Source organism: Pinus tabuliformis, chromosome 7 (assembly GCF_031772625.1).
Source record: "Pinus tabuliformis cultivar Carrire ecotype Pingquan chromosome 7, CPIR1, whole genome shotgun sequence".
NCBI lineage: Eukaryota > Viridiplantae > Streptophyta > Pinopsida > Pinales > Pinaceae > Pinus > Pinus tabuliformis.
In genome coordinates, this window is record NC_142293.1 from 1504862820 (window position 1) to 1504887564 (window position 24745).

Here is a 24745-nt window from a genome sequence, read left to right on the forward strand (position 1 = left end):
GCTTGGTGATACTTGTACACTCTAAATCCCATTAGGAGGGGCATGCCACTATGAAGTGTCCACTTTTTTCCCTCGTTAGCAAGCTTATTTACTCAATTACACTAATGAATTGTTGTACTGGAAGGTGAGGAGACACATTGGATCTTATATAGGATTGCAAGTGGGTCACCATTTGGACTTGGTCTCTCTATACGGGGTCCAAGCCCTATAGAGGGTCATAATGGCACTTGTAGGGTGAACTTTGAGAGCCATGGGCCTCCTCCACAGTAGATCATTGATTGCCATGCCTTGGGCTTCTTTAGCACCACATATTGCTTGCTCATGCCACAGTTATAGAAAGATGATGATGCACCAACTGACGACATATTTGCACCTGACAATTGGCAGCAAATATAAAGCCTAATTGGGGTTTTGTCTCACCCGGAGGGACATGGGAGGGCTTGTTTCATCATTCTAGCCCTTATTGATGGAGCATTGACATGTTTGATCTAGTTGGAGACCCGTGAGACCATTGATTGTGCCCTAGAGCCAGTTGGGAGCACCATAGGTGTTTTGCTTGGAAACCAAGGGACTGCCCCCCTTGGTCATCATTTTGAGAGCCCTCCTTTTCATCATGGCACATGGAGGACTTATCTTGCCCTTGCAACGACCGTTCGCACAATTATTTTATCATTTTGCCTCAGTACGAAGGCTTGTTTTGTACTTTTGAGCTATTTGGTGGGCTTGTCACCAATAGGCTTGGTATTTTGCACATTAGAGGCTTATTAGGCTAATTAGATGAAATCGAATTTGTGGAGGCTCATATAAATAGAAGGAGAGCCTCATTTATAAATCATCATCACTTGGATTGGGATTTTCTCTTGTGAAGGAATTCGGACCTGTAATTGATGGACGAAAATGGATGTTATTGATGCATTTTGATGTTTGGGATTTTCACTATCTTGTCCTGGAGCTTATTATTGCAAATGTGATGGATGGATAATAGCTTGTCAGAATCTTATTTGTGCCCTAATCTGATGCGAATTATTGAAAATGACTTGGTTATTTAAGCATTGCATGCATTACTCATAAGGAAATGTGATTCGTAGAAGCTTGTCTAAACTTGCATCCTTGAAACTCCATCATATTTTGCCAAGCGAAGTATAAATTCCTCTTGTAATCAACTTGCTGACCCCTAGGGTGAGCGAAGGATAGATGGGACTCCTTGATAGAACAAAGTCTTTTCATCAAAGGAAATCTAGACTCCATTTCTGCCAATTGTTAAGGCACTGGGTCTCATTCCTAGGTGATCAACTCTCAAACCTCTCTCTTCACCTTTTTCAACTTTCTGCCCTAACCCTAGAAGGCCATCTAGGGCCTTGTGAAAATTTCTTTAGAGAGGTCTCCTTGGGGTGCGAGTTGGTAGGATACTGTGTTGTGGTTTCCTCTAGCTTCTCTCAAGATTTGAAGCAATTCTCGTGGCTAGTTTGAGAGAAATATCAAGTCCTCGCTTCAAAATTGATCCTATCCTTGAACTTCTTTGGTTAGCGACATTCCAAAGGTCATTTGCTCTTGAAAACTCAAAGGAAGTTAATCATTGTTTTGTCCTTTCTCATCTTTGCTTGACTTAGATATCTCATTAAAGATCATCCTCTAACCCTAGGCCTTGCGTGGATTCTCCTGGGTCTTGTTGTCACTCAGATTGTACAGGCATGGTGCGATAACGGCTTAGGTCGGGGGCTGTCACTCTTGATCCCCGACCTCTCTATTCTATTTGTCTCCCAACAACAGGGTATGGGGGGTAGTTCCTAATAGAAGAGAAAAATGAAAGACAAGTTGGCAACCAACGAGTTCGGGAGACACGATTGAATGGCCTAGCCACTTGGTTGATTTAGCAAGATTTATAGATTAGATTATATTTAGATGTGAGACCAGTGCTTTATGGAGTCAATTTCTTGTTTTATATTGATTAAAGACCAAGTAAACGGATGAACAATCGTTGCTTGAATGCTTAACTATCCTATATGCTATGCAGATCCTAAGACTTAGGTGTGATGCAAGAATCTTGATTGCTTTTAATTAGATGCCTATTCTAGGTGTATCTTTCCTCTTAACTATTTTGAAGCTAGTCTCTAGAGTAGGTTGTGAGAAAGAGGCCAAGGGGAAGGAAGAAAAGACTTGATTAACGATACCTCCCCTTAGGTACTAACCACTTGGTGCCTTCGACGCTGCAGAGACTGTGGCTCTAACGACTGCAAGGTCACTGTGTTAAGCACTAAAGAGGTTCTAGGCTCTTCAAGCTAGAGGAGAAAGGTGGTTCTATTCTCTATCAACCAAGCTTATGCTTGGAGGTAAATTATTAAATGCAGAATGAGCTCTAGAATGAGATGCAAGGTGAATGAGTGTTTCTTAAGGTGAGATTGTTAACGTTTCTTTAAGTACTTAATTAAGATTTGATCTTGAGTTATGACAATAGGTACTTAACAATGGTAAATAAGGGACAATCTCAACCGTAAGAATATGTGCCAAATTAACAAGTGCCAACATGATAGAAGATATATCCACAGAACAATTGCTTAATAATCTCGTTAATAAAAAATCACCAATATGCTCAAGATAAAGTTATCATCCACAAAGATATTAACCAAGAAATGATGACAATGATAACAAGTAAAGAAACTAGAGCACTTATCCACTTATAACAATTAGCCAATGAGACAATATGAGATTATCAATGTTCTTAGAGGCTTTCCAAATTAGATTTTTTAATGCCATTTATTCCTTAGATATTCCACAATTTTTCAAGTTAAAAACACTTAGATCATAGATGATTCAATGCTCCTTCAAACAAGTTACTTCAATGCCAATTAGATTGATAGGGACAATTAGATTTCCAAAGAAGCAATTGATGTAACACAGATACTCAACAAGATATTCTTGAGATTAATGCTAAGTGCTTTATTGAGTGAGCTTCTAAGTGCAAACTTGAAATTTATACAACTTACAAGAAACAATCAAAGTGTTAGTGTCTTCTTAGCAACAAGATACTTCGTCAATTGTCAAATCCTTTAGCAACTTAATGTAAACAACGCCTTCAATTACTATGAACCAATGAAAGTAGTTATGCTACTTATGTTCCAACTTTATCCAAATGAGCAATAATCCAACTTTTCTGACAACAGTAGATTACTCGATGAATTATTTAATGCCAAATATATCAATCAAGCCCAAATTACTCAATTTCATAGGAGTACTTAAAATGCAAAATGTCCTTAATGTACTTGGCCTTCTTATGATCCTAAAATTCACTGTTATAGACCCGAATTATTATGCAGAGATGATAGTGACTTATTTTCCATGAATTATGCCAAAATATGAGTGCCCAACCAATGCAATATGTTACTCAATGACTTAGGCGACTTATGGATTAGTTACATCCCAATTTAATGTGTCTTATGTCACTGTCATGAAGAGTTTATCTTGCTGTAGAAAAAGAGTGAGGAATCTTAGGGTTTAGAGGTTAAACCCTTAGGCCTTAGGCCTTGAAGAAACTAGCCCACTTGCCAAATTTCTTTCAATGGCTATGGCACCTAATATCACAATACTTTATTCCAACACCTCTGCAAAGTACACCAAAAATCAGTCCTAAAATCAAATGCTTACCACAGAGAGGGAAGGAGGGAAAATCAGGGAAGGTTAAGGCCAAAGAAGAGGGACAAAGTCCAAGGCAAGGCAACGCCAAGCCTAATGAGGCTTGTGGCAGAGGCAAAGAGGCCTTATATGCTTGCATTAAGGCAAGGGAAGCCCAGGGATGCAGATAGGGGTTTAGGGGCTGCCAAGCCCCATGACAATCCTTAGGAAGCCTGCCAAGGCTTATGACAGGGGTTACAAGGGTAGGCCCAGGCCTTTAAGGGCTTGTGGCTAGGTTACAAGGGCAGGCCCATGCCTTTAAGGGCTCGTGACTAGGTTACAACGGTGACCAGAGGAGAAGGAAAGGACGAAAAGGTTGAGCAGATGAGGAAGTAAGTAGGATGGAGGAGAAAAAGGAGGGCCGAGAGGGCTAGAAGGGCACTTAATCCCACGACAAGGGATGGGGAGGCAAGCCAAGGCCCTTTAGAGGCCCGCGACTAGGTTGAAAGGCCTAAAGGAGCCCACAACAAGGAAAAGGAGGTTGACGACTGAGAAGAAAGGGCCATGCTAGGGCTTCATGTTGAAGAATCAAGGGCAATTAGGTGTAGAGTGGTTCTTCTTGACTTGATAACAATTTGTGCAGTCTTTTTACTTTTTCTTGCTAGCTTAATCTTCTTCTTCTTCTTATTAATGCATGTGTGTGTACTTCATCAAACTGCTACCAAAAACATAAGAACAAGAACACAAGATGTTTGCTCTCTGCTAGGGCCAAAACCTCTCCTCTCTTGAGAGGAAAACCCTTCGGTGACTTTCTCTTATTGAAGCTTCTTATTGATCAATGCCAAACCCTAGACCCTTGACAAGAATATCCTCCAAGCACAAGTCAAGTCCTTCCTCCTTTCTGCACTTTGTTCCCCAACACTTTCTTCTTCCGGCACTTCGTTCTCCGACACTTTGTCCTCCTCCTTCCGACACTTAGTTCTTATTTCAACTGTTGTGAAACCTTGTTGCACTTGCTCTAGAAGAGGCACTTATTCTTGGTCTATGATCAGACTCCTTATTCGTGATGATCCATTCCTTCCTCTTGACCAAATGAGCTTCTTCCTTGAGATGTAAGTACAAACTTGGTAGGACTGTCCTGCAGCCCTAATTTCTCGCACATGTGATGGTTTACTTGATGTTGTATGCTCTTTTATACTTTGCTTGAGTGCCCTTCTTCTTTGCTTGATTGGGAGGCCTTATAGGCCTAGTTTACTAGCCCCAAATAGTGAGATATATCAGCTGTGAGTTGCTGTTGTCATAACCGCAAAGACAACCCTCCCTTTCTCGCATGTGTGGTTGTAACTTGCCCTAGAAACGATCTTCTTAAGCTCGGTTGTGTACCCTTCTTGTTTTTTGCACTTGGAGATCCTTTCTTCGTCCTTTGTTCACCCTTATCTTGCCTCCTTACTTCACTGTTTTCAAAGATATGAGTGCATTGCCTTTTGAGGGAGTGGACAACCTCTATATATAGAGGTTTGTCCCTCCTTTAGGGCGACTAGCTGTTTGTAGGCCGACTTGATGTCTTTGCTTCGGATAGCTTCTTTGATGGTGCCTTTGCTTTGGAGGAGACTTGAGTTTGCTTGGAGGGATATTGTTTGACTCTTCTACAAACATATACATTGTGCAACATGCCCTTAAGGTCTTCAACATCTTCTTTTGACTATTTGACTCACCTATAACACTTTATCATGCGCTAGACTTATTTCAATGCGCAAGAAACTCATTGACATATATTATAAAAATATTATTTCTTTTTCTTGAATAAATGCAAATATCAAAAGTACATCTATGAAGACCGAACCTAGTTACATTTCCTTCAACTCTCCCTCTTAACTAGGGAGGTATTCATACAACATTACAAGGTGTTTGGCTATGTTTCAATCTTGAAGAATTCACATAATAGAAACCGGATTGGAAATCCATCTGTTATAGCATCATACTAACCAACATTGTTTTTGCAGCAAGGCCTTGACTGACAACTCTATCTCTCAATAGATCAGAGCACAATGTTGGCAAGACCAATGACTTATAGTCATCTTAGTCATTGTCTCTCAAGGTACATACCCACCCAGGTGTTCACTGAGTATGAACTTCTAGGACTACTCTTATCTTGGGTTCCCATCCCTCAAAGAATATCGGTCCTCTTGCCTACTTTTGCCCTGGATGCCCTACACATCCTCAAAGAGTATCAGATGCCAGATGATTAGCCAATGGTCCCATTCTTTCTTAGCAAGTGAAGACAAGAATGTTGTGTCAATCTCTTCCTTTCAATTGAGGAAGACATGCCCAAGTATCCTCTGACAAGGTACTTGTCCAAGTTCCTTTGTAATTGGGAACTTGTTATAACTCCCTCTTAGCTAGGGACTTGTCCATTCATCAAAACTTCTTCTTCGTGGGTCCTCTAGATGCTTGATCTCCTTCCTTTCTTTGATGTCATGAAGTCTTTGTTCGAACTTCTTCTTGGTAGGGCAGCATCCATCGATCACTTTCCTTCCTGGTTTGTCATTTCATTGCTTCCTTCGTGGAAAGTGGTGTTCTTGTCATATATCAAGCTCTCTTGTCATTTGGTTATTCTTTGTCATCTTGTCGATGCTTCAGACTACTCTTCACATGGATGCTTCTTTGTATTTGCTCGTTACCATGCTTTGATCTAGTAGCCCTTCATGGCTTCATTCTGATATTGCTACAACATTAAATGGTGCTTTTGTTGGATGCCTACTTTATGCAAGATATTTTGAAGCCCCAACCAATTTGTTACATTCCTTGCAAAAAGCCAATTTTGATAGATTCAAATGTGGACATAAATATACTTACTTGATAGGATGCTCCTTCTCCTTATTGCTTCCTTGATGTTGATGGTGATATAGAGGATAGAAAACTTCTTCGTGAAGAAGATAGTTTTCTTCAATAATGATCCTTGATCTCACAAAGAGAGAGATCCTTTGGATCCTTTGGTGGTGATGTCTTTGTTAATGAAGATCAATGATGACTTCTTGATTATGTCTTTAATGGTAGGGATCTTGCTTCAATGAGAGAGAGATCACCTTAGAATCTTGATGACAACGTTCTTGGTCTTGCTTGATGTATAAGTTCTTTAACTTAATTAGGTCTTTTGAGATCTCTTGAGATGGCTTGAGGGTTCCAAAACTTCTTTGTAGACTTGTTTGATCTAGGGTTATGATGCTTCCTTTGTAGATCTTAACTTCAAGATGATCTTCGCTTTGATGCCTTCCTTGAGATTTAATTCTTAAGTGTCCTTTGATAAGATGCCTTCCCTTGACTTAGTCACCTTAGCTCTGATACCATGTTGAGGAATCTAGGGCATCGAGATTAAGTGATTTCTCTTTTATTGATAATTTCTTGTGAATGCTTTTTACTTCTTAGATTAGGATCTTCTTTTACTTATGTTAGTATAGTGTTATTCTTCATCAAATAGCTACCAATGCATAAACCATAAAGAGACTAGAGGCACAGAATATAGGCTATCAGCTAGGGTTAAAACCTTTCCCGCTTGAGAGGAAAACCCGAACAAATTCTTCTTCTTATAGAGACTTCAGTTGATGAATACCAAGACCAAGACCCTTCACCTATCTGTGAGTCCAAGACCAAGACACAAAGCTTCCTTGATGAGATCCTTATTCAACGATAGTCATCCTTCTACTCCTTCCTCCTTCTCGGCTTCTCTTCAACTTTGACTTCCTTCTGCTTCAAACTTTCGCTTATTTCAACCTCCTTGAATTAGGTTTCCAATCTGTCGCCGTAATTTAGAAACCCTAACTCATGCATATGACCTTCTCTTATGTCTTGATTTCCTTCGGTTTAGTAGGAGGTCTCTTCCTTGGTAACTCGTCTTGTAATATACCTTGATCTTCTCTTTGTTATGACCTACGAGTATCACAACAAGAGCTCGACTTCTTTTGCAGTGGAAAACACTTTTTCCTTGCATGTTTGGAGTAGATTATCCCAAATCAGTTTCAAAAATACTGCTAGAGACTTCGCTCTAACTCCCCTTCTCTTCGTTTTTTATAAGACTATCTTCTTTGACACTTTGACACTTCTTGTTTGAGTCCTCTTCTTCACCAAAAATTTGTGTTCTGAAATAAGGTCGAGGTGCCTATTGATAGTTGTTTCCCAGTCAATTATACTGACTTGAGAGAGGGTGAGCCGACATGTCTTTTGGTGGAGATCATTTATTCCATCTTGTAGTCGACTTGTAGGAGGTGCCTTTGCTTGGTCCTAGAGGGCCTTCTTATACATTTAATGACTCATACAAAAATGTAACATGCCCAAGAAGGTGTTGAAGAAGATGTAACTAGGCGAGGTCTTCATAAATTGAATTTTGATATTTGTATTTATTCAAGAAAAGAGAAATTATTTTCTATATTATTTGTCAATGAGTTTCTTGCTCATTGAAAATAGGTGAAGCACATTTTAAAGTGCTTCTAGAGAGTCAAAGTCAAAATGTAATTATGATGAGACCCTTTGAGGGCATGTTACATCATGTATGTCAATGTACAAGGTCACAGGAACACCTCCAAGTCAAGTCAAATCCTCTCCTAGCTTCAACGAAGTCTCCAAGGAGCCAAATAATGAATAAACAATGAATTGTGATGAAACAGTCAAGTCGCCCTAATGAACAGTCAAGTCGACTTGAAAAGGAGGGACAAAGCTATGAAATCAGCGAGGAGATAAGCCGAGAAAGGAAGTTAAAGGGAAGTATATATGGTCTCCAAGGACAGCGAGGAAGAAGGGTATACAACCGAAGTTAAGGAGACCATTTCTAGGGTAGCTACAACCACACATGTGAGGATAAGGAAGGTTGGTTGCGGTTATGACAATAGTTACTAACAGCTCCCATATCTCATTGTTTAGGGTTCAAACCAAGCCTACAAGACCACTCTCTCAAGCGAAGGATCAAGGAAAAGACAATGAAGATAAGGGGACTGTTTTAGGGTTCTGTCCACACGTGCGAAGATTTCAGCAGTGTACTTTTTGCGGATTTGACAACAGTTGAAGGAAGCACATTTAGAAGCCTCATTCGGATGTGTAACTAGGTCTACAAGGTCTCCTAAGGAAAGTGAAGAAGGTTCTCTCTAAAGCGAAGTAAAGAAGCCTTAATATTCTAGGGTTTCTCCTAAGAAGAAGAGAGTCTAACTTAGAAAAGCAGCAAAAGAAGGACGAAGTGCAGAGGAGCAAAGTACCGAAGAAAGAGGTACATGTGCCAGAGGTTATAGTGCAGAAAGAGGAAGGCTTTGACTTATCCTATTCAAGGGTCTATGGTTTGGCAGTTGTTCAAATAAGAAGCTTCAATAAGAGAAAACTTACAAAGGGTTTTCCTCTCAAGAGTGGAGAGGTTTTGTCCCTAGAAGAGAGCCAAACTTTGTGTTCTTGTTATTTTGTTTTGGTAACAGTGTGATGAAACACACTCACTAGTAAGAAGAAGAAGATAAATTGTCAAAGTGCATCACAAATTGTTATCAAGTGTGAAGAATATTAATAAACACCATTGCCCTCCATTCTTCAACAGAAGGGTCCTTCATACATGACATTGAATCAATTTGACTTTTATGACTAGATGGCAAAAGCTAAAGGTTCACAATGGGAACCTTAACTAAATTAAAATTCCTTGAACATGAAACCCATGATTCAAGTACTTACAAAAATATTTTTATTTCTTCTTTTCATCAATTACATAAAATCACAATTACATATGTCATTATGAAGACCGAACCTAGTTACACTTTTCGACATACCCCATTTATATGCTCGATATAGTATGTCATTTCATCCTCATATATCCCCCAATATCAATGCACGTGGTATGGTATTGCTCCCCCAGTGAATCCCCCGTGAGACTTGTAATTTTCTCTAATGATATGGGTCAAATCATCATACAATGCCCTTATTTTATAATCACCCTGGCATCATTGCTTGAGTAGGTATGCATTGCACCTTGACTTTGTAATTATATTTTTCACTTTTATCATGTGCCGTGACCTTGTAACTATATCTTTGATATTTATCATGTGCCTTGAGTGATGAGATAAATGCTTTGTAACAACTTGGCTAACATGCCTAATGTGTTTGTTATGTGTTTATTGTGTAAGCTTATAAACAAATATCTAATGATTATTTCATTTGAGATGACTTCCATAAGATAGTGACCATCATAAAAAAAATAGTTTTTTCATTTTTTTGGTTGGTGTTTTTCAAATATGAAGAAACTGCATTGTTAATTTTCGTGTTAAGGTTTAAAAGATCTATTGAAATTGTGACATGAATATTCAATTCTTGCAGTGGAATTAATAATATTTTACGACTTTACATTAGAAGGAGAAAAGGATCTGCATGGGAAGAAATTGCTATTCCATCAAGGTATTTCCTTGGACTACAAAAATATTAGAGTTTTGTTTTTTCTTTACTTCTTAGAAATTATATTTAGAATGAACATTGCTTCAAAATTAATAGGCCACACTTTTAATTCTTTTTAAAATTCAAACAGTTTTGTAAGATTATGTTTCATATATGGCAGCGCAATGAACTTCGTCCTTTTGCTATTCACTTGAAATATGTTTTCATTTATCATATACATATGTTAATAGAAAAATAATAAATTGTTTTCAATGTACCCCTTGAACCTGGGGTGGTGTTATTGGGTATTTTAAATGAGTTTGAAAATATCCAATAGCTTAAGTCATAATTTATAATTGAAAAATTACATATAACTATCTATAAATTATAATAGAACACTATTAGTTTTGTTGGCTTTAATCTTCTTTCTTAGATTGGTTAAAGTCAATAAAAGTAAAGGCTATCTAAAAAATTGGTATGGCACGTAACCATTTGTTCCATCTCCTTGAGAGATCTAATATTTATTCTTATTTAAATGTGTTCATATCTTCTTACTGTGTTTAAAAAAACAAATGTAGCTAGACTAGTTATAGATTAGAATGCAATGGTGTTAGTTCTTTTATTTAGATTTATTTGAATTTTTTTAGATCAAATTATATGTTTCTGTAAACCCTTTTTACTTAGTTATATTCAGTACTTACGATAAATCCTCCCAACAATTTAAATAAAATAACTTTTTAAGTTTATTTGCATGGAGAAATGTGCAAGGTATTGATGAAAATGTTGATCAGTGGTTGTCATTGATGTCAACCCAAGCAGCACTAGGGGCTAACCCGATCTTGCATGGGCATTTTGGCTTGACAAATTACTCTATTCTTAGTCAAGGATCTTCTAGATGGATTCTACTCGTTGAGATGTTTCTATTGATATATGTCATGCCAAGTAATTCTTTATGGTTTGAGAGATATTCATGTTTGAAGTTAGTAACGCCAGTTAGTGGGCTAAAACCCTATGGGGTTGTGGCATAGCACTGATAATTGGTTCTGGTCGTTGAATAGTCAATAATTAATAAAAAAAAATTTGCTCCTAAAATCCCTCCAATGTTCACTTGTTGAGGACCCTCTCAACTCAAGAAATTCATATAAATAATGACCCTCATATCCTCTTCTTGTAGGGATTATGTGGCTTCAAATAGGTAATCATGGAATTTTCGCTAATTTTTTTTTGTTTTGTTGCGAAGCTTTAGAAGCTGAAATTAAAACCCATTTGAGCCGAAATATTGATGAACCTCGTGACAGAATTTCAGATCTTGGTTCACTATATTTTCGGAGATATGATTTGAGGAAGTTAGGGCTTTCGTAGGCTCCCTAATTCCATGTCAAACAGGTGACGTTGGGAAAATCGTCATAACTTTCTCTCTGAGCATTGGATTCAATTTTCGTAAATACTCACAGAAAGAGGACGAACTGTAGTTTGTTGAGTAGCGTTTTCAGGGCCAAAGGTCGAAATAGTGACACATGGTACTTCATACAAGTTCGCTCTACTGAACTAGTCTATAATCAGGCATCGTGGGAGATTGGGCATAACTCTTTCTTGAAGAATCCAATCTTGATCAGACTTGTGGGGTTGGAAAGAGAACTGAGAGGGCTACCACATGACGAAATTTCAGACCCTAGTGATCTAAAATTACATAGATATAACAGGTTCAATGTCGAGCTCCTAGAATGCAAGAAAAAGCATGCATTCAAGGATCACTACAATAAGGACCACACATCAACAGTCAAGGGTAAGTCTCCTACAACAAGGTATGTATGATTAGTGTTTACATTTGAATTTTGAGTATCATCTCTGACATATGTTTTTGTAGGACAATGTAAGTATATACAGAGTCTTGGTTATATCTCTATGTCTCTATATGTCACAGTTAGTTTTAATACCACATTTCGGATGTCCTATTCTTGATACTACACATTTGATGCTATACCAAGTCTGCTAATCTATATGATGTTGTAAGTTCATGTTACTTGTCTTTTCATAGTTGATAGAATGGTTTCTATTGTTGTACTTAGAACTTGGTTCATCACAAATCTAGGGTCTGTCATCAGTTTTTATTGTATATATCTTTAGGTCAGTTTTGGATAAAGTCTTGCATAGAGTCCATGCCTATATCAAGAGTGGGAGTCTTTGTCTACTGCTGCAACAAGTCAACAACAAAAGTGACAAGAACACTCCAGGTACGCATTGTAATTTTAATTTGTATTTATTCATTATTATGCACTTATATGTGTTTTGTAGGCAGAGGTAAGTTGAAGGGTATTTTGTTTTGTTTTGGGTTTGGTTTCGTCGGGAAAATTTTGCATAGATTCAAGCACAACATCAAACAAGCATTCAAGAGCTGAAGTATCAAATCAAAGGAAGCATTGCAGCGGGACATCCTTTGAAGACATGAAAACCATCTGCATATTGTGAAGAAGTATCAAGGCCAAGAGTCAATGGGACATCCTTTGAAGACATGACAACCATCTGCATATTGTGAAGAAGTATCAAGGCCAAAAGTCATTTGTAAAAGAGTCATCATTGTAAAGTTGTAAGAGATTCATTTGTAAAAGAGTATTGTAAAGATTGTAAAAGTGTCATTTTGCCTAGAGTCGAAGAGGTAGTGTTGGGAGGTATATGAGTCAATGTTGGGATGATGTCATGGTTGAGTTGCAGGTCATAGAGTGATTGGGTATTTGGTCAAGTACACGAAAATTATTGTACATCTTAAAGTATCGTGGATTGTTGTCCGTGGTTTGGGAATCCACAGTCTTGTCTTATTTCAGTCATTATAGGGTGGTAGGGAGGTGCTAGGCAGGTGTATGAAGTCGCCTACAGGTTGGGGCCTGTGAACACTTTAGGGTGGTAGGGTGGTGCTAGGGCGAGTTGTGGCTCGCTAGGGTGTTGGGGCATCCATTCAGTTGATTACTAAAGAAATCAGGGCGTTGGGGCATCCTTCCAATGGGAGTTGGAGAAGAATGCTTTTCTAGAATTCTAGGAAGTTGTTGCTTTCATTTTAGCTGGGGCTGAAGAATAAAGAATTTATTAGAAAAACATTCGGTGGTTTTTGACCCGGAGGGGGTTTTCCACCTTAAATTCTTGTGCCTACTATGTTCTTTTATTTACTATTATTACCTCATAAACATTAATAATAATTGAAGATTAACTAATGCCTTGAAAATATTTAAAAGTGCTAATTGCTAATGAATACTGATTCACCCCCCCTTCAGTATTTCCAACAGAAAAGCACTGTTCCACCAAGACTGAGACTGGGATATATATATATATATATATATATATATATATTCCATAAAGAAAGTATAAATACATTGATCCATACATAATTGAATTAAATAATGAAATACAAGAATCCATACTCATCATTCTAGAATCTAATTAGTCCTAAGCAAAATAGACTATAGCAGATACTAAAGTCTGAAGACTAGAATGGTAAATTGATATAACTGAAACTCAAAAATAGTAAAGAGTGATGAGTCAAAGTATCAGTCTAAGCTCATTGATATCTAGAGCCAAGACTTGACAGCTAAAACTGAAAATTAAAAATGGACAATGAACATTGAAGGAGCATCACGGCGGAGGAGAGACAATCGTTAATTGGTAAGTCAGATAGCGTTGAATGGTAAGCCAAGTAAAGGTTAGCTTGTTAAGTCAAATGAGTGAGTTGGGGATTGCAAATTAGTTTAGGTTTTAATATTTGTTAGGTATTTTTCTTTTTAGTTTTAATTTTTGTTTTCGTTTTTGTTTTTTTTGTTTTTAAATTTCAAGGGCTATTAAACAAAATTGAGGGGCACATGTCTCCTCTCTAAAGGGGTGATTCTAGGCTTGGTGCTCTTGATTGAATGCTAGTTCCAAACCCTCATACTTGGTAGAATACAATGGAGACATTGCAATCCCCGCAATCTTGAAATCCTTAAAACTGTTAAGTTTGCCAAATTTTGAATCGGGCATAAAATTTTATTTTCTCCATATGAAGTCTGATGAGGTTGGAACCACTTTCAAACATCCTGAGTCATTTCATGGTAATGTTAAATATTTAAGTAAAAATAATCCTTTTACTTTAAGAATTTAACATTACCAATAATTACATAGCATTAGTAGGCCCCTAGGGTTGAATATTAAGCTTTCTCCCTTATAAATTATTGTTTTCAAGGAAAATTAAGGGGGGACACTTAGCCCTTTTTGAGGAGGGATGCCTAGAAGCACCTTTTTGTGGAGTCATGCCCCCCACACTGGGGAAACAAATGTTTCCTCAGATGCACCCTCATCCTAGATGCATGGGCTGCGAGGGGTGCATGCATGCAACTCTAGGGGACGTGTCCCTATGGAACATTGACAAAAAGTGGTTAACAATAGAATGGCTGCAGACCAATATTTACCTGTTTTGTAAGTTTTGGTGCTTGATCCTCTTTATCATTTGCAAGTATAACAACAAAGGGTGTTTCAAAGATTTATCTAGGCTCTTTACATTTTTAAATTTAAGCTATGTTGCAAATATTAGTTTGGGGAATATATAGTTGAGAGTTTGAAATGAAGCTTATTGGAAATATTAGGAAAAACATGATAAAATTTCAAAAAGTATTAGTAAAAATAAACTTGGCCTCGAAAATTTGAAAATTATTGAATAAAACAGAAATCTGAAAAACTTGAAAAATAAAAAATATTTGCAACACTGAATTCAGGTTGGAAGATTTCAAGATGCAAGGGGGGATGACTTTGAAATATGCTTTTCTAGTCTGAAATAAATGTCTTATATTATATTAATACTCAAGTTATTAATGTCAACCAAAGCTCAAGGAAGTATCAATATCTATCTTGAAAAACATAGGCAAGGAAGGGAAGGATGTGAGCCTTAACTTTGTAGTATAATATCTATCTTGAAAAACATAACCCTTAACTTTGTAGTATAATATCTATACTGAAAAACATAACCTAATTGTGACTTGATATTTTAATTCAATTTCATTACTTTCCCAAATTTAACTTAGAGGAGCACATACTTTGAAAAACATAACCTAATTGTGATTTGAGATTTTAATTCAATTTCATTACTTTCTGAAATTTAACTTAGAGGAGCACTTACTTTCCCAAATTGAACTTAAAGGAGTACTTGATAAAACTTTCCTACATCTCCATAGGAATGAAAGACCCATAAGCTGAATGCTATTCAGAATGTCAGTACCATGAAGTTTTAACATCTAGTTGTCGCAAAAAAATGCTTCTTTCAATTGATGTTAGTGAAAATATAACATCAAGTACTTAATCATGATTTAATCTAGGCCATGTTGCAACTCCAAAAGGCATGGTTCACCATCTCTTTATTAAAAATAACATAAGACTATTTGACCATCTAGTGTCATGCAACAAAGCTCGCAATAGACTCTCATGCAGTGTTATTACCCCTGAAAATGCATGAGCATCTTGAGATATGCTTTCTAGCAATACAACCCTTGTTGTCATGATGATTTTCAGCAGATTAGAACTTGTAGCTTGAACATGTGTTTGGAACCTAGTCGTTGGGGAAATTTTGAGGTTTAAAATGGGCCTTGTTACCCACCAAATGGGTTAAGCAGAAAACTTTTGTTCCTATTTTGGAGAGTCAACTAGCCAGTAGCCCTACACATTGCTTGATGATGATGAAATTCCAATAACTCCACTCTCTGCACCAGTCATACAACTCTCACCATATGGCATTCCTATTGGATAAAGGTAAACTACCGCTCAATAGGTACTTTGATCATTTTGCAATCTAGTGCTTTTACTTAATGTTTGGGAATTTAGTATGTATAAACAGTTGATTTGGATGATTGACCTATCTTGACTGTAAACTTGTTCTCTCACCTTACAAGGGGGATTAATCTTTAACCCTAGTCTAGTGGGACCTGCCCTAAGTCCTTAGGGTTATAGGAGGGGCAGTATTGGAAGACATGAATTGAAATAGCTTGTTCATTCTCCCTTTACCTTACTTAAAATTTTCAATGTCTCCATTCTTTAGGTTTAACTATGATTGGTTCATTGGGATTTGGTAGCCCCTTATCCACATCCTTGAGTAGCTCCAGAAAACATTGCCCTAGAGGTTGACGCAACTAAAAGAATGGAAAACCATAATATGGGTGCGATGAAAGAAAAAGAAAATTCAAAATAAAAAAGATGGCCATGACACAACTTAGCACTTGGGAAAAATACTAGCATGAGCTCTACCCTTCTCAATCGCCATTGCCTCATTCATGAGCACTTGATGCTCCATCTCGTCAAAAGAACCCTTGCATGTCTTAGCCCTGATGAGTGATAAACTGCCTTATCTTAAGGGGTGAGTTTGTTAAATTGGCAACTAGGGCCAAACTCCATGTGGATCAGCTTATTTATGACAGCTGATATTTTTATTGGATCCCTCTCGTCGAGAGGTGTACGATTGATCCAAAGATCATCCGATTCCGATAAGTATTTATGGAGATATGAATTTATTTTGTTTATATAATTATTACCAAGCCGACCAGCAACTTGAGTAGGCTCAGAAGCCCAATAGACGTGTCTATTCATCATCTACGTTCTAGTATAAATTGGTGAGGATTTGAAGTCATTTTAACACACATTCTTGGTGTGTTCTCCTCCTCTCCACGTCTTGGGTTTTTGGAGAAGGAGGGACACCTAAAATATACATTTGCTGATGCCCTAGCCGCAGTAGCTGATGCCCTAGCCACAGTTCAGTTGTGCCCTAGCCGCAGTGCAGATGATGCCCTAGCCGCAGGCTTATAAGAAGATCTAAATGCAGATAAGAGGAGACTTATGTGCAGCATGAATAAGCCCCTATATGCTGTCTCAAGAGGCTCAATCCGCAGATGAGAGGAGGGCTAATATAGGCCCTAAATGAAGGTCTGAATCCATTGTCTATTGACCCTATATGCAGCAAGAAAGAGACTCCTTATCCACAGTCATAATCTGCCTTAGCCGCAGTCAAAGGAGGAGGTTCCAGCCACAGCAAATGGAGGTCTTAAGCAGCTGTATAGTAGTGCCCTTAGCCGCAGTAAGGGGAGCCCTTATACGCAGCCCAAAGAGACCCAGTTGCTGTCACCTAAGCCGCTGACATAATGCTACATTGCTGTAGGTAACATCATGGCCTATTTCAGGATTGTTTGGGCATAATCAAGCTGTTCTTGATCTCGGTGTGCTGAGCAAAAGAATCCGCAAAAAGGAGGAGCTAGGGACAGTAGTTTAAGGAGCTGTTTGGATCACTGTTTGAAGGGACTAAAGTTACAGTCCACTGATGGGCTAGGCCGCAGGCCATAGCCAGCAGTTGGAGGCCTTTATTTAGTAGCTGCGTTCAGAAGGTAAGCAGCCCTATAAGGTAGCGTATCATTGGAGGATTGTATGAAAGCTAGCTGCAGTAATCAGGTGAACTGTGGGGCATGGTTAAGGTGTTGTGGCTCTCAGAGGGTGCCCTAACAAATGACCAGGTCTGCCATGCACCAGTCCTTATGAAAGGTACCAGATTAGCAGCCTTGACATGATCAGTGAATCGGCAAAGGAAGGAGAGTCTTATGGAAGGAAAACTTCAGTAATATGGGTAACTGACTGAGCTGTTCATCTGCTACATATCTTCAGTCCTTGGGATCAGATCTGCAACCTCATTGTGTCATCGTCAAGGTGAAGATCTCTGATGTCTGATCTCCTATTTGGCAAGTCAAGTATTGACTTAAAATCATTGTACTCTATCTCTCTCTCTCTGCTGAACTTTGAAGATAAAAGAAGATTTGATCAAAGGGTTTCCCCCACATTGTGGGGTATGTCCCTGGCTAGCGCCACATCTTGTGTCCTCTTGTCTTGGCTTGTCTTCTGCGTTTTATATTTATGTTCTATCTGCAGTTTATCATAATGCTGATGTGATTGCCAATTGTGAAAATTTAAATAAATTGCTCTAGCATAGAACATACCAAAAATTAACAGAATTAAATGTTATGCCATAAAAAGAAAGCTTTGGTCCTTGAGCTATGCACCAAAATACAAAGCATTATCAAAAAGCAGTAAAAGGCACACTAGAGTGGTGAAAAAAATGACCCAAGCAGGTTAACTCATGTATCCATGATTTCTCCCTCCATTACATCTATACATCGGATGCGGTTTCCCACTAGCCAATACCCTAACCATGGCACTTGGTCATGAAGTATTTCCTCTCCATTGCCACTTACTTGCACCAACTCCTATTCATTGAGGGGTTAACATTGGAAAGGCCAGCTCCCCTTTGGGGTTAGAAGCGCCTAATAGGGTTGACTACTTAGCCACCCATATAAAGGCAAGGAACACCTTTATGGGACTTGGTCTAGTTAGATATTTGAAGGTGATCTCGATTTGAAGTATTGATATGCCCTTAACACTTAAGTATGGTCCAATTAAATGCATTTATGATCTTAGTCTCTAATGATTGGTTGCTTTCACTTGAGTTTGAGTTGGTCTTGCCAAGAGGTCCAGAGCAATAGAGGTGTTGAGGGCATACTACTTCACATGATGCCCAAGCCATGCATTACATTCCAGAGAGCATGTTGACTTAGTAGATGTAGTGTTGGCCACTTTTGGCAAAATGTTGGACCATTCAATGACTTGAGCAGTTGATATACATTCTAGAGTATCCTTAGGAGCCAAAACATTGAGCTTCTCTTGCCTAACATGGAGGATTTTGGTTATGTACCAGTGGACCCAGCATGCTGTCAGGCTTGCCTTAACTCTACTTGATGGGCATGCCATGATCTACAACCCAAATGAGGATGGTTTGTAGAAAATTTTTAAATCTGTCTAGCCCTCCCCGTTACAAGGTTTTTGCATAGTGTTTAATGCCCACATCCCCAAACAAGTTAGCTGATATGTAAACTTTTGATACAATTTCTTTTGAAACATTTAGGACTACCCGACATCATTTGATTTCCCAGCTGATAAGAAAATAAATAAAAAAGCGCACACAGAATTTGACATACTTTTTACACAATTATTTTTGGTCAACAGTGACCCTGGAAAACCCCACAGTGGGGAAAACCACTACTAAGGAGAGGACTATATTAGCTTATATTAGAGGAAATAATTACAGAGCTTTTAACACATCAAGGTACTTATCTCCCTTGAATATCAAGCCTGCTTCCCTGAAGTTTGTGACAAAGCTTCAACTCTAGATCTGAAATTTGCCTCACTGTTCCATACTTCTGACAAGACCACAGTCAACTTTCTCTACTCAAAATTTGACCTCGGATCTAAAGATACCCTCTTTTGAAATGTGCCTCGAATCTGGTGCAGAAAACCCTCTATATCAACCTCAACCTGCATGCAAGAATATCTGATCACTCTCCTGAAATTTCGGGCCAGCAGACTGTATTTATCAGAAAGTTGAGCTGGAAACAACTCTGTTCTCCAAGGATTTTTGCTGAGAATCTTTCTCAACACTCCACAAAATAACCAGTGCAAAACACACAAGGAATTTCGACCTGTCAACACAACTCGAACATTGATTTGTGTGCGAGGAACTTTTGCAGAAAACTCATATTAATGGTGACTTTTGTTGTACATTTTTTCTCCTACCCATCCTTGCTATGCCAGCGTACTGCTCCTCTCCCCTTGCTCTTCTCTTCACTTCTCCAACTACACATGAAGAACGAATGGGTTTTTCTCCTTTTTCCCCCTTTTCAGCGCTCATTAGATAGGAAGCCCTAACCCTTTTTTATCAAGGGATGAGATTAAAGCTCATCCCTCTAGATCATTGGTGGAGATCATTCCCTCACTTGAGCCCCCTATCATGTGGTCCCCCTCATTAGTGACTCCTAGTCACTTTATCACTTTATATTTTGTACCATATAAATTTTCTCCACATACAGTTAACTTTAAAACATAAAGCGACTTTAATATTAAAAGGTACATAGTACATAAACAAGAACAGCAAGGCCTATGCTTTGATTGCAACATTTGTAAATGAAGAAGTGAGTTGCCATATTTCATCATTTTTGAATGCTTTTGAAGCCTTACAAAAATTGAAGGAACTCTATGGCTCACACTCTGCGCTTGAAATTGTTCAACTGATGATTAAATTGTTCAGCCTTGAATTACAAAATGATGATCGTCTTGCTCTTGCATCAGAAGTAAAATCTATTATGCATGATATCAAAGTCACTAATTTTGAACTAGACATTCCTCTGATAGCTTTTGTCAAGGCACTTTATCCCACTTATTCAAATTATCTTGAGTCATTGCAAGCAAATGGAAACCTCAAAGAAATTATCTTTTACTCCCTTGTGAATAAATTTGCTGAGAGAGAGAAAGCTTTTGGGAAAAAGACAACTCCTCAGTCTTCTGAAGAGGTTGTATGTCTTGCACACCAAGAGAAGAATCATGCTCAAGATTCCTCCAGAGGAAGAGGTGGTCGGAGAGGAAGAGGAAGAAGAAATTTCAGAGGCAGGGGGGGCAGATTCTCTGAAGGAGAAAAGTCTGATTTGCATTGCATACATTGCAGTAGAGATGGATCACATGATGCATCCACATGCAAGTTGCGTTGGGACATAATTGAGCAGGAAAGAAATCAACGCAAAGGTAAAACCAATGACAAAGAGAAAGGTAAAGCACCTGAATCCACTCACTATGTTGTGGCACATTTTAATATTGGAGTAAATGAAGACTTGTTTAATGCTTCACTTGCTTCTTGGAAAAATGATTGGTTGCTTGATTCAAGAGCAACTTGCCACATGACTTTTAGAAGATATTTTTTTGAAGAATTTATTGATAATGTTGATGGAGCAGTATATTTTGCAGACAAATCAAAACTCAAGCCATCAGGGCTTGGCATAATTAGGCTCAAATTGCCTGATCTTCCAAACTTTCTTCTGCATCATGTTTTATATCTCCCACAACTGAGGAGAAATTTCCCGTTCTTGATCCACATCCGCGAGCAAGGACACTCCATTTATATGTTTGATGGCAAGGTTAAGGTGAGAAAGGCATCAGATCACTCACTTGTCATGACAGGGATAGAAGAAGAAACGCTTCTCAAGATGCAAGCTACTTCTGCTCGTGCACAAAATTTCTCATACAATTCTCATTATGATGAAGGTACATTTCCATCAAGTCTATTATGGCATGCTAGATTTGGACACTTGAACTATGACAACCTTCGCTTGTTGAAGAAAAATGGTGTTACTGGTTTGCCTACAATTCCTAGGAAACTTAAGCAATGTGATGCTTACATTCTAGGAAAGCATAGCAAACAATCTTTTCATGACTCACATTCCAGAGCACATAGAAAACTTGAATTCATTCATTCAGATTTATGTGGTCCAATGCCTGTTCCTTTTGCAAATGGAAATAAATATATGATGACATTTATTTATGACTACACCAGAATGTGTTGGGTTTATTTATTGAAGAACAAATCTGATGCTTTTCAAACATTCAAGAACTTTCATACATGGATTGAAAATGATGCACAATCTCATATTGGCTTTATTAGCACTGATAATGGGAAAGAATACACTTTAAATGAATTTGAAAACTATCTTCGCCAACATGGGATCAAACATCAAACAACTGTGCCTTATAATCCCCATCAGAACAGAGTAGCTGAAAGAATGAATAGGACAATCTTAAATATGGTACGTTCCATGATGTTTTTCAAGAATGTTAAATTGATGTTTTGGACTAATGCAGTTCTATGTGCTTTATATGTAAAGAATAGATGTCCATCTAATGTTATTCGAAACAAGACTCCCTATGAAATGTGGTATGGCCACATTCCTTCGGTAAAGCATCTCAGAGTCTTTGGTTCTACTTGTTATGCCTTGATACTAAAGGTACATAAAAACAAACTTGGTGCAAGGAGTCGTAAGTGTATCTTCTTGGGGTATTCAAATACCTCCAAAGCATACCGTCTCTATGATGAAGTTAATAAAAAGTTTGTTGTATCTAGAGATGTAATCTTTCTTGAATCTTCCAAAGCTGACAATGTTGTTGAGCGGCAACTTGATCGCTTGGATAGATTCGGAAATGCAAAATCATTTCAAGAATTTGATAATCAGATTCCACATCTTGAAGGGGGGATTCCTATACTGGATCAATCTGTGGAATCTTCTTCTGAAGCACTCTCTCCCCCACATGAAACTCCAACCACTGATGATACTTTGAGTGATGTGATTGACAGAATTGGGAGACTCAATCTTGATTCAGTCCCAACTCAATCAAATGAGTAGCCTGGACCATCTCAGAAAGGTCCCCCAAAGTGGTTGACAAAGACACTTGAAAGTGTTCATCTTGATGAGGTTGGAAAGACAGGAACAAGAAATTCAACCAGACAAAATGGAGGTGATATAGATGATTCTTATGCACCTGTTGATATGGATGTTTCTTATGATTGTGCACTGAATTTGTCTATGGATTTTGAACCAACTTCCTTCAAAGAAGCCACTTCTCATGATGAATGGAAAGAAGCAATGCAAAAGGAGTATGATGCCTTGATAAAGAATGGCACTTGGAAGCTGGTTGATCCTCTATTGGGAACCAAACCAGTTGGTTGCAAGTAGGTATACAAGAACAAGTATAAAGTTGATGGCTCACTTGACAAGCACAAATCCAGGCTTGTGGCAAAAAGGTTTTGGCACAGAAAGAAGGGGTCGATTATGAGGAGACTTTTGCCCCCACAGCAAAATGGGCTACCATCTGGACACTCTTTGCCTTAGCAGCTCAGAACGGTTGGAAAGTCCATCAAATGGATGTAAAAACTGCTTTCTTGAATGGAGATCTAAAAGAGAATGTTTTTATGTCCCAGCCTAAAGGATTTGCTGTGAAAGGACATGAACGTAAAGTATGCAAACTTGTGAAATCCTTGTATGGCCTCAAGCAAGGACTGCGAGTCTGGTATGAAAAGTTAACTGAGCATCTTCTGAAACTCAACTTCAAACATTATGATCATGATGATGCAACTTTGTTTGTCAAGAAAGTTGGCAAAACAATTGTATATCTTGTGGTACATGTAGATGATCTTTTGATGAAAAGAAACAACGAGAGTTACATTGCATCCATAAAGAAGGAATTGAGGAAAGGTTTTGAAATGACTGACTTGGGCTATGTTTGCTACTATCTTGTTATTGGAGTAACTCAACATCCGAAGTCTATATTCCTCTCTCAAAAGAAGTACATTGGAGATCTGTTGAATAGGTTTGGCATGGCTGAGTGCAATCCTCTGACTACTACAATGGAACAAAACTTAAAGCTCACATCCATTGAAGGAAAAGAATTTGATGATGCAATAAAGTATAGACAGCTTGTAGCAAGTCTCAATGATCTGACTACTACCAGAACAAACATTTCGTTTGCTGTTGGAATCCTCTCCAGGTTTATGCAAAAGCCTTGTGAGGGACATTGGTCTGTTGCAAAAAGAGTTCTAAAGTACTTGAAGGGAACTCAGGACTTTGGACTCAAGTATACACAGGTTGGCAACTTCAGCTTGATTGGATACTCTGATCCAGACTTCGATGGTGACAAAGAAACTGGGGTATCTACTTCTGATTATGCTATGAGTCTTGGATCAGGAGTTGTCTCCTAGAGATCACGCAGACAATTAGTTCCAGCAGATTCCACAACAGAGGCATAATATGTGACAGTAGCAGAGGCAACAAAATAAATTATGTGGCTCAAGAAAATTCTAGAAGATTCGCAGGTAAAACAAGTACATTCAACTCCACTCATGATTGACAACACCTTTGCAATAAAGTTGGCCAAGAACCCAAAGTTCCATGATCGAACGAAGCACATCAATACAAATTACCATCTGATTCGACATCATGTTGAGGCCAAGACAATCCATCTACGCCATTGTTCCACTAATGAGCAGATTGCAGACATCTTCACCAAAGCACTTGGAAGAGAAAAGCTTGAAAGATTTTGAACGATGCTTGGACTGACCAACATCCCTTCGGATTAGGGGGGAATGTTGACACCTAATCATAGGGATTGGGTGAACACTTGTAAATAATGTAAATAGTAAATAATGGAAAATGAAGGGTCATCGAGGGGTGAAACCCAAGAGTCACTCCCTTATGTATATAACAATGAGGAATCCTAATGAATAAACACAGTTAATTTGAGGAGTTACCTCCTAGCCTGACAACTTCAATGTTTCTTTCATAATAAGTTCTTCTAGTTTGTTTTTCAATGATTTCTTTTTATTTTTAAGTTTGTTAATTTGAGTGAGTAGATTTTGATTGTGATTTCTGAGATGTACGAGTTCTTTAGTTTCTTATTCATCAACCTTATTTTCAGAGTTTTGGCATTCAAGATTTCCATTTTTTAAATCTTGAAGTAATTTTTCTCACTCTCTACTTTTGTTCCTTTCTTGACCCTTTTTTCTTACATAATTTTAAATTTTAGATATATATATTTTTCCTTTATGTGATTTTTTCTTTTCTTTTCAATGGCCAAAGGCTTGATGGTGAATCTGACTGAATGGGTGAATTTGAGCGAATGGAGAACCTCCAACTATATAGAAAAACACTTGATTGTGACGACTACTACGCTGAGGAACACTTTAATGGGCAATGGCTGGGATCATAGAATGTGGCTCTGATACCACTATAACGAACAAAGTTCGTATACGCAGCGAAATAATTGAAAAAAATCGAAATATGTAAGTATCCATCGTAGGACAAGTAGTAATTGTATATAAGAATTG

At 38.1% G+C, this 24745-nt stretch overlaps 1 protein-coding gene across 3 annotated transcripts in view; it reads left to right on the top strand.

Annotated features, from left to right (window-relative positions):
• LOC149253542 (diacylglycerol kinase 7-like) overlaps nt 1-24745 on the top strand; it is a 410992-nt gene that overhangs the window by 305505 nt on the left and 80742 nt on the right. For 2 of the 3 annotated variants that reach the window (XR_016267102.1, XM_089459952.1), the window contains exon 9: nt 9949-10026. The exons of the other annotated variant lie outside the window; for it this stretch is intronic. Coding sequence is in view for 1 of the 2 variants with exons in the window: in XM_089459952.1 (XP_089316078.1) it covers nt 9949-10026 (78 nt within the window). In the remaining variant the exon portion in view is untranslated. The remainder of the gene's footprint in view (nt 1-9948; nt 10027-24745) is intronic. 3 annotated transcript variants of the gene reach the window in all.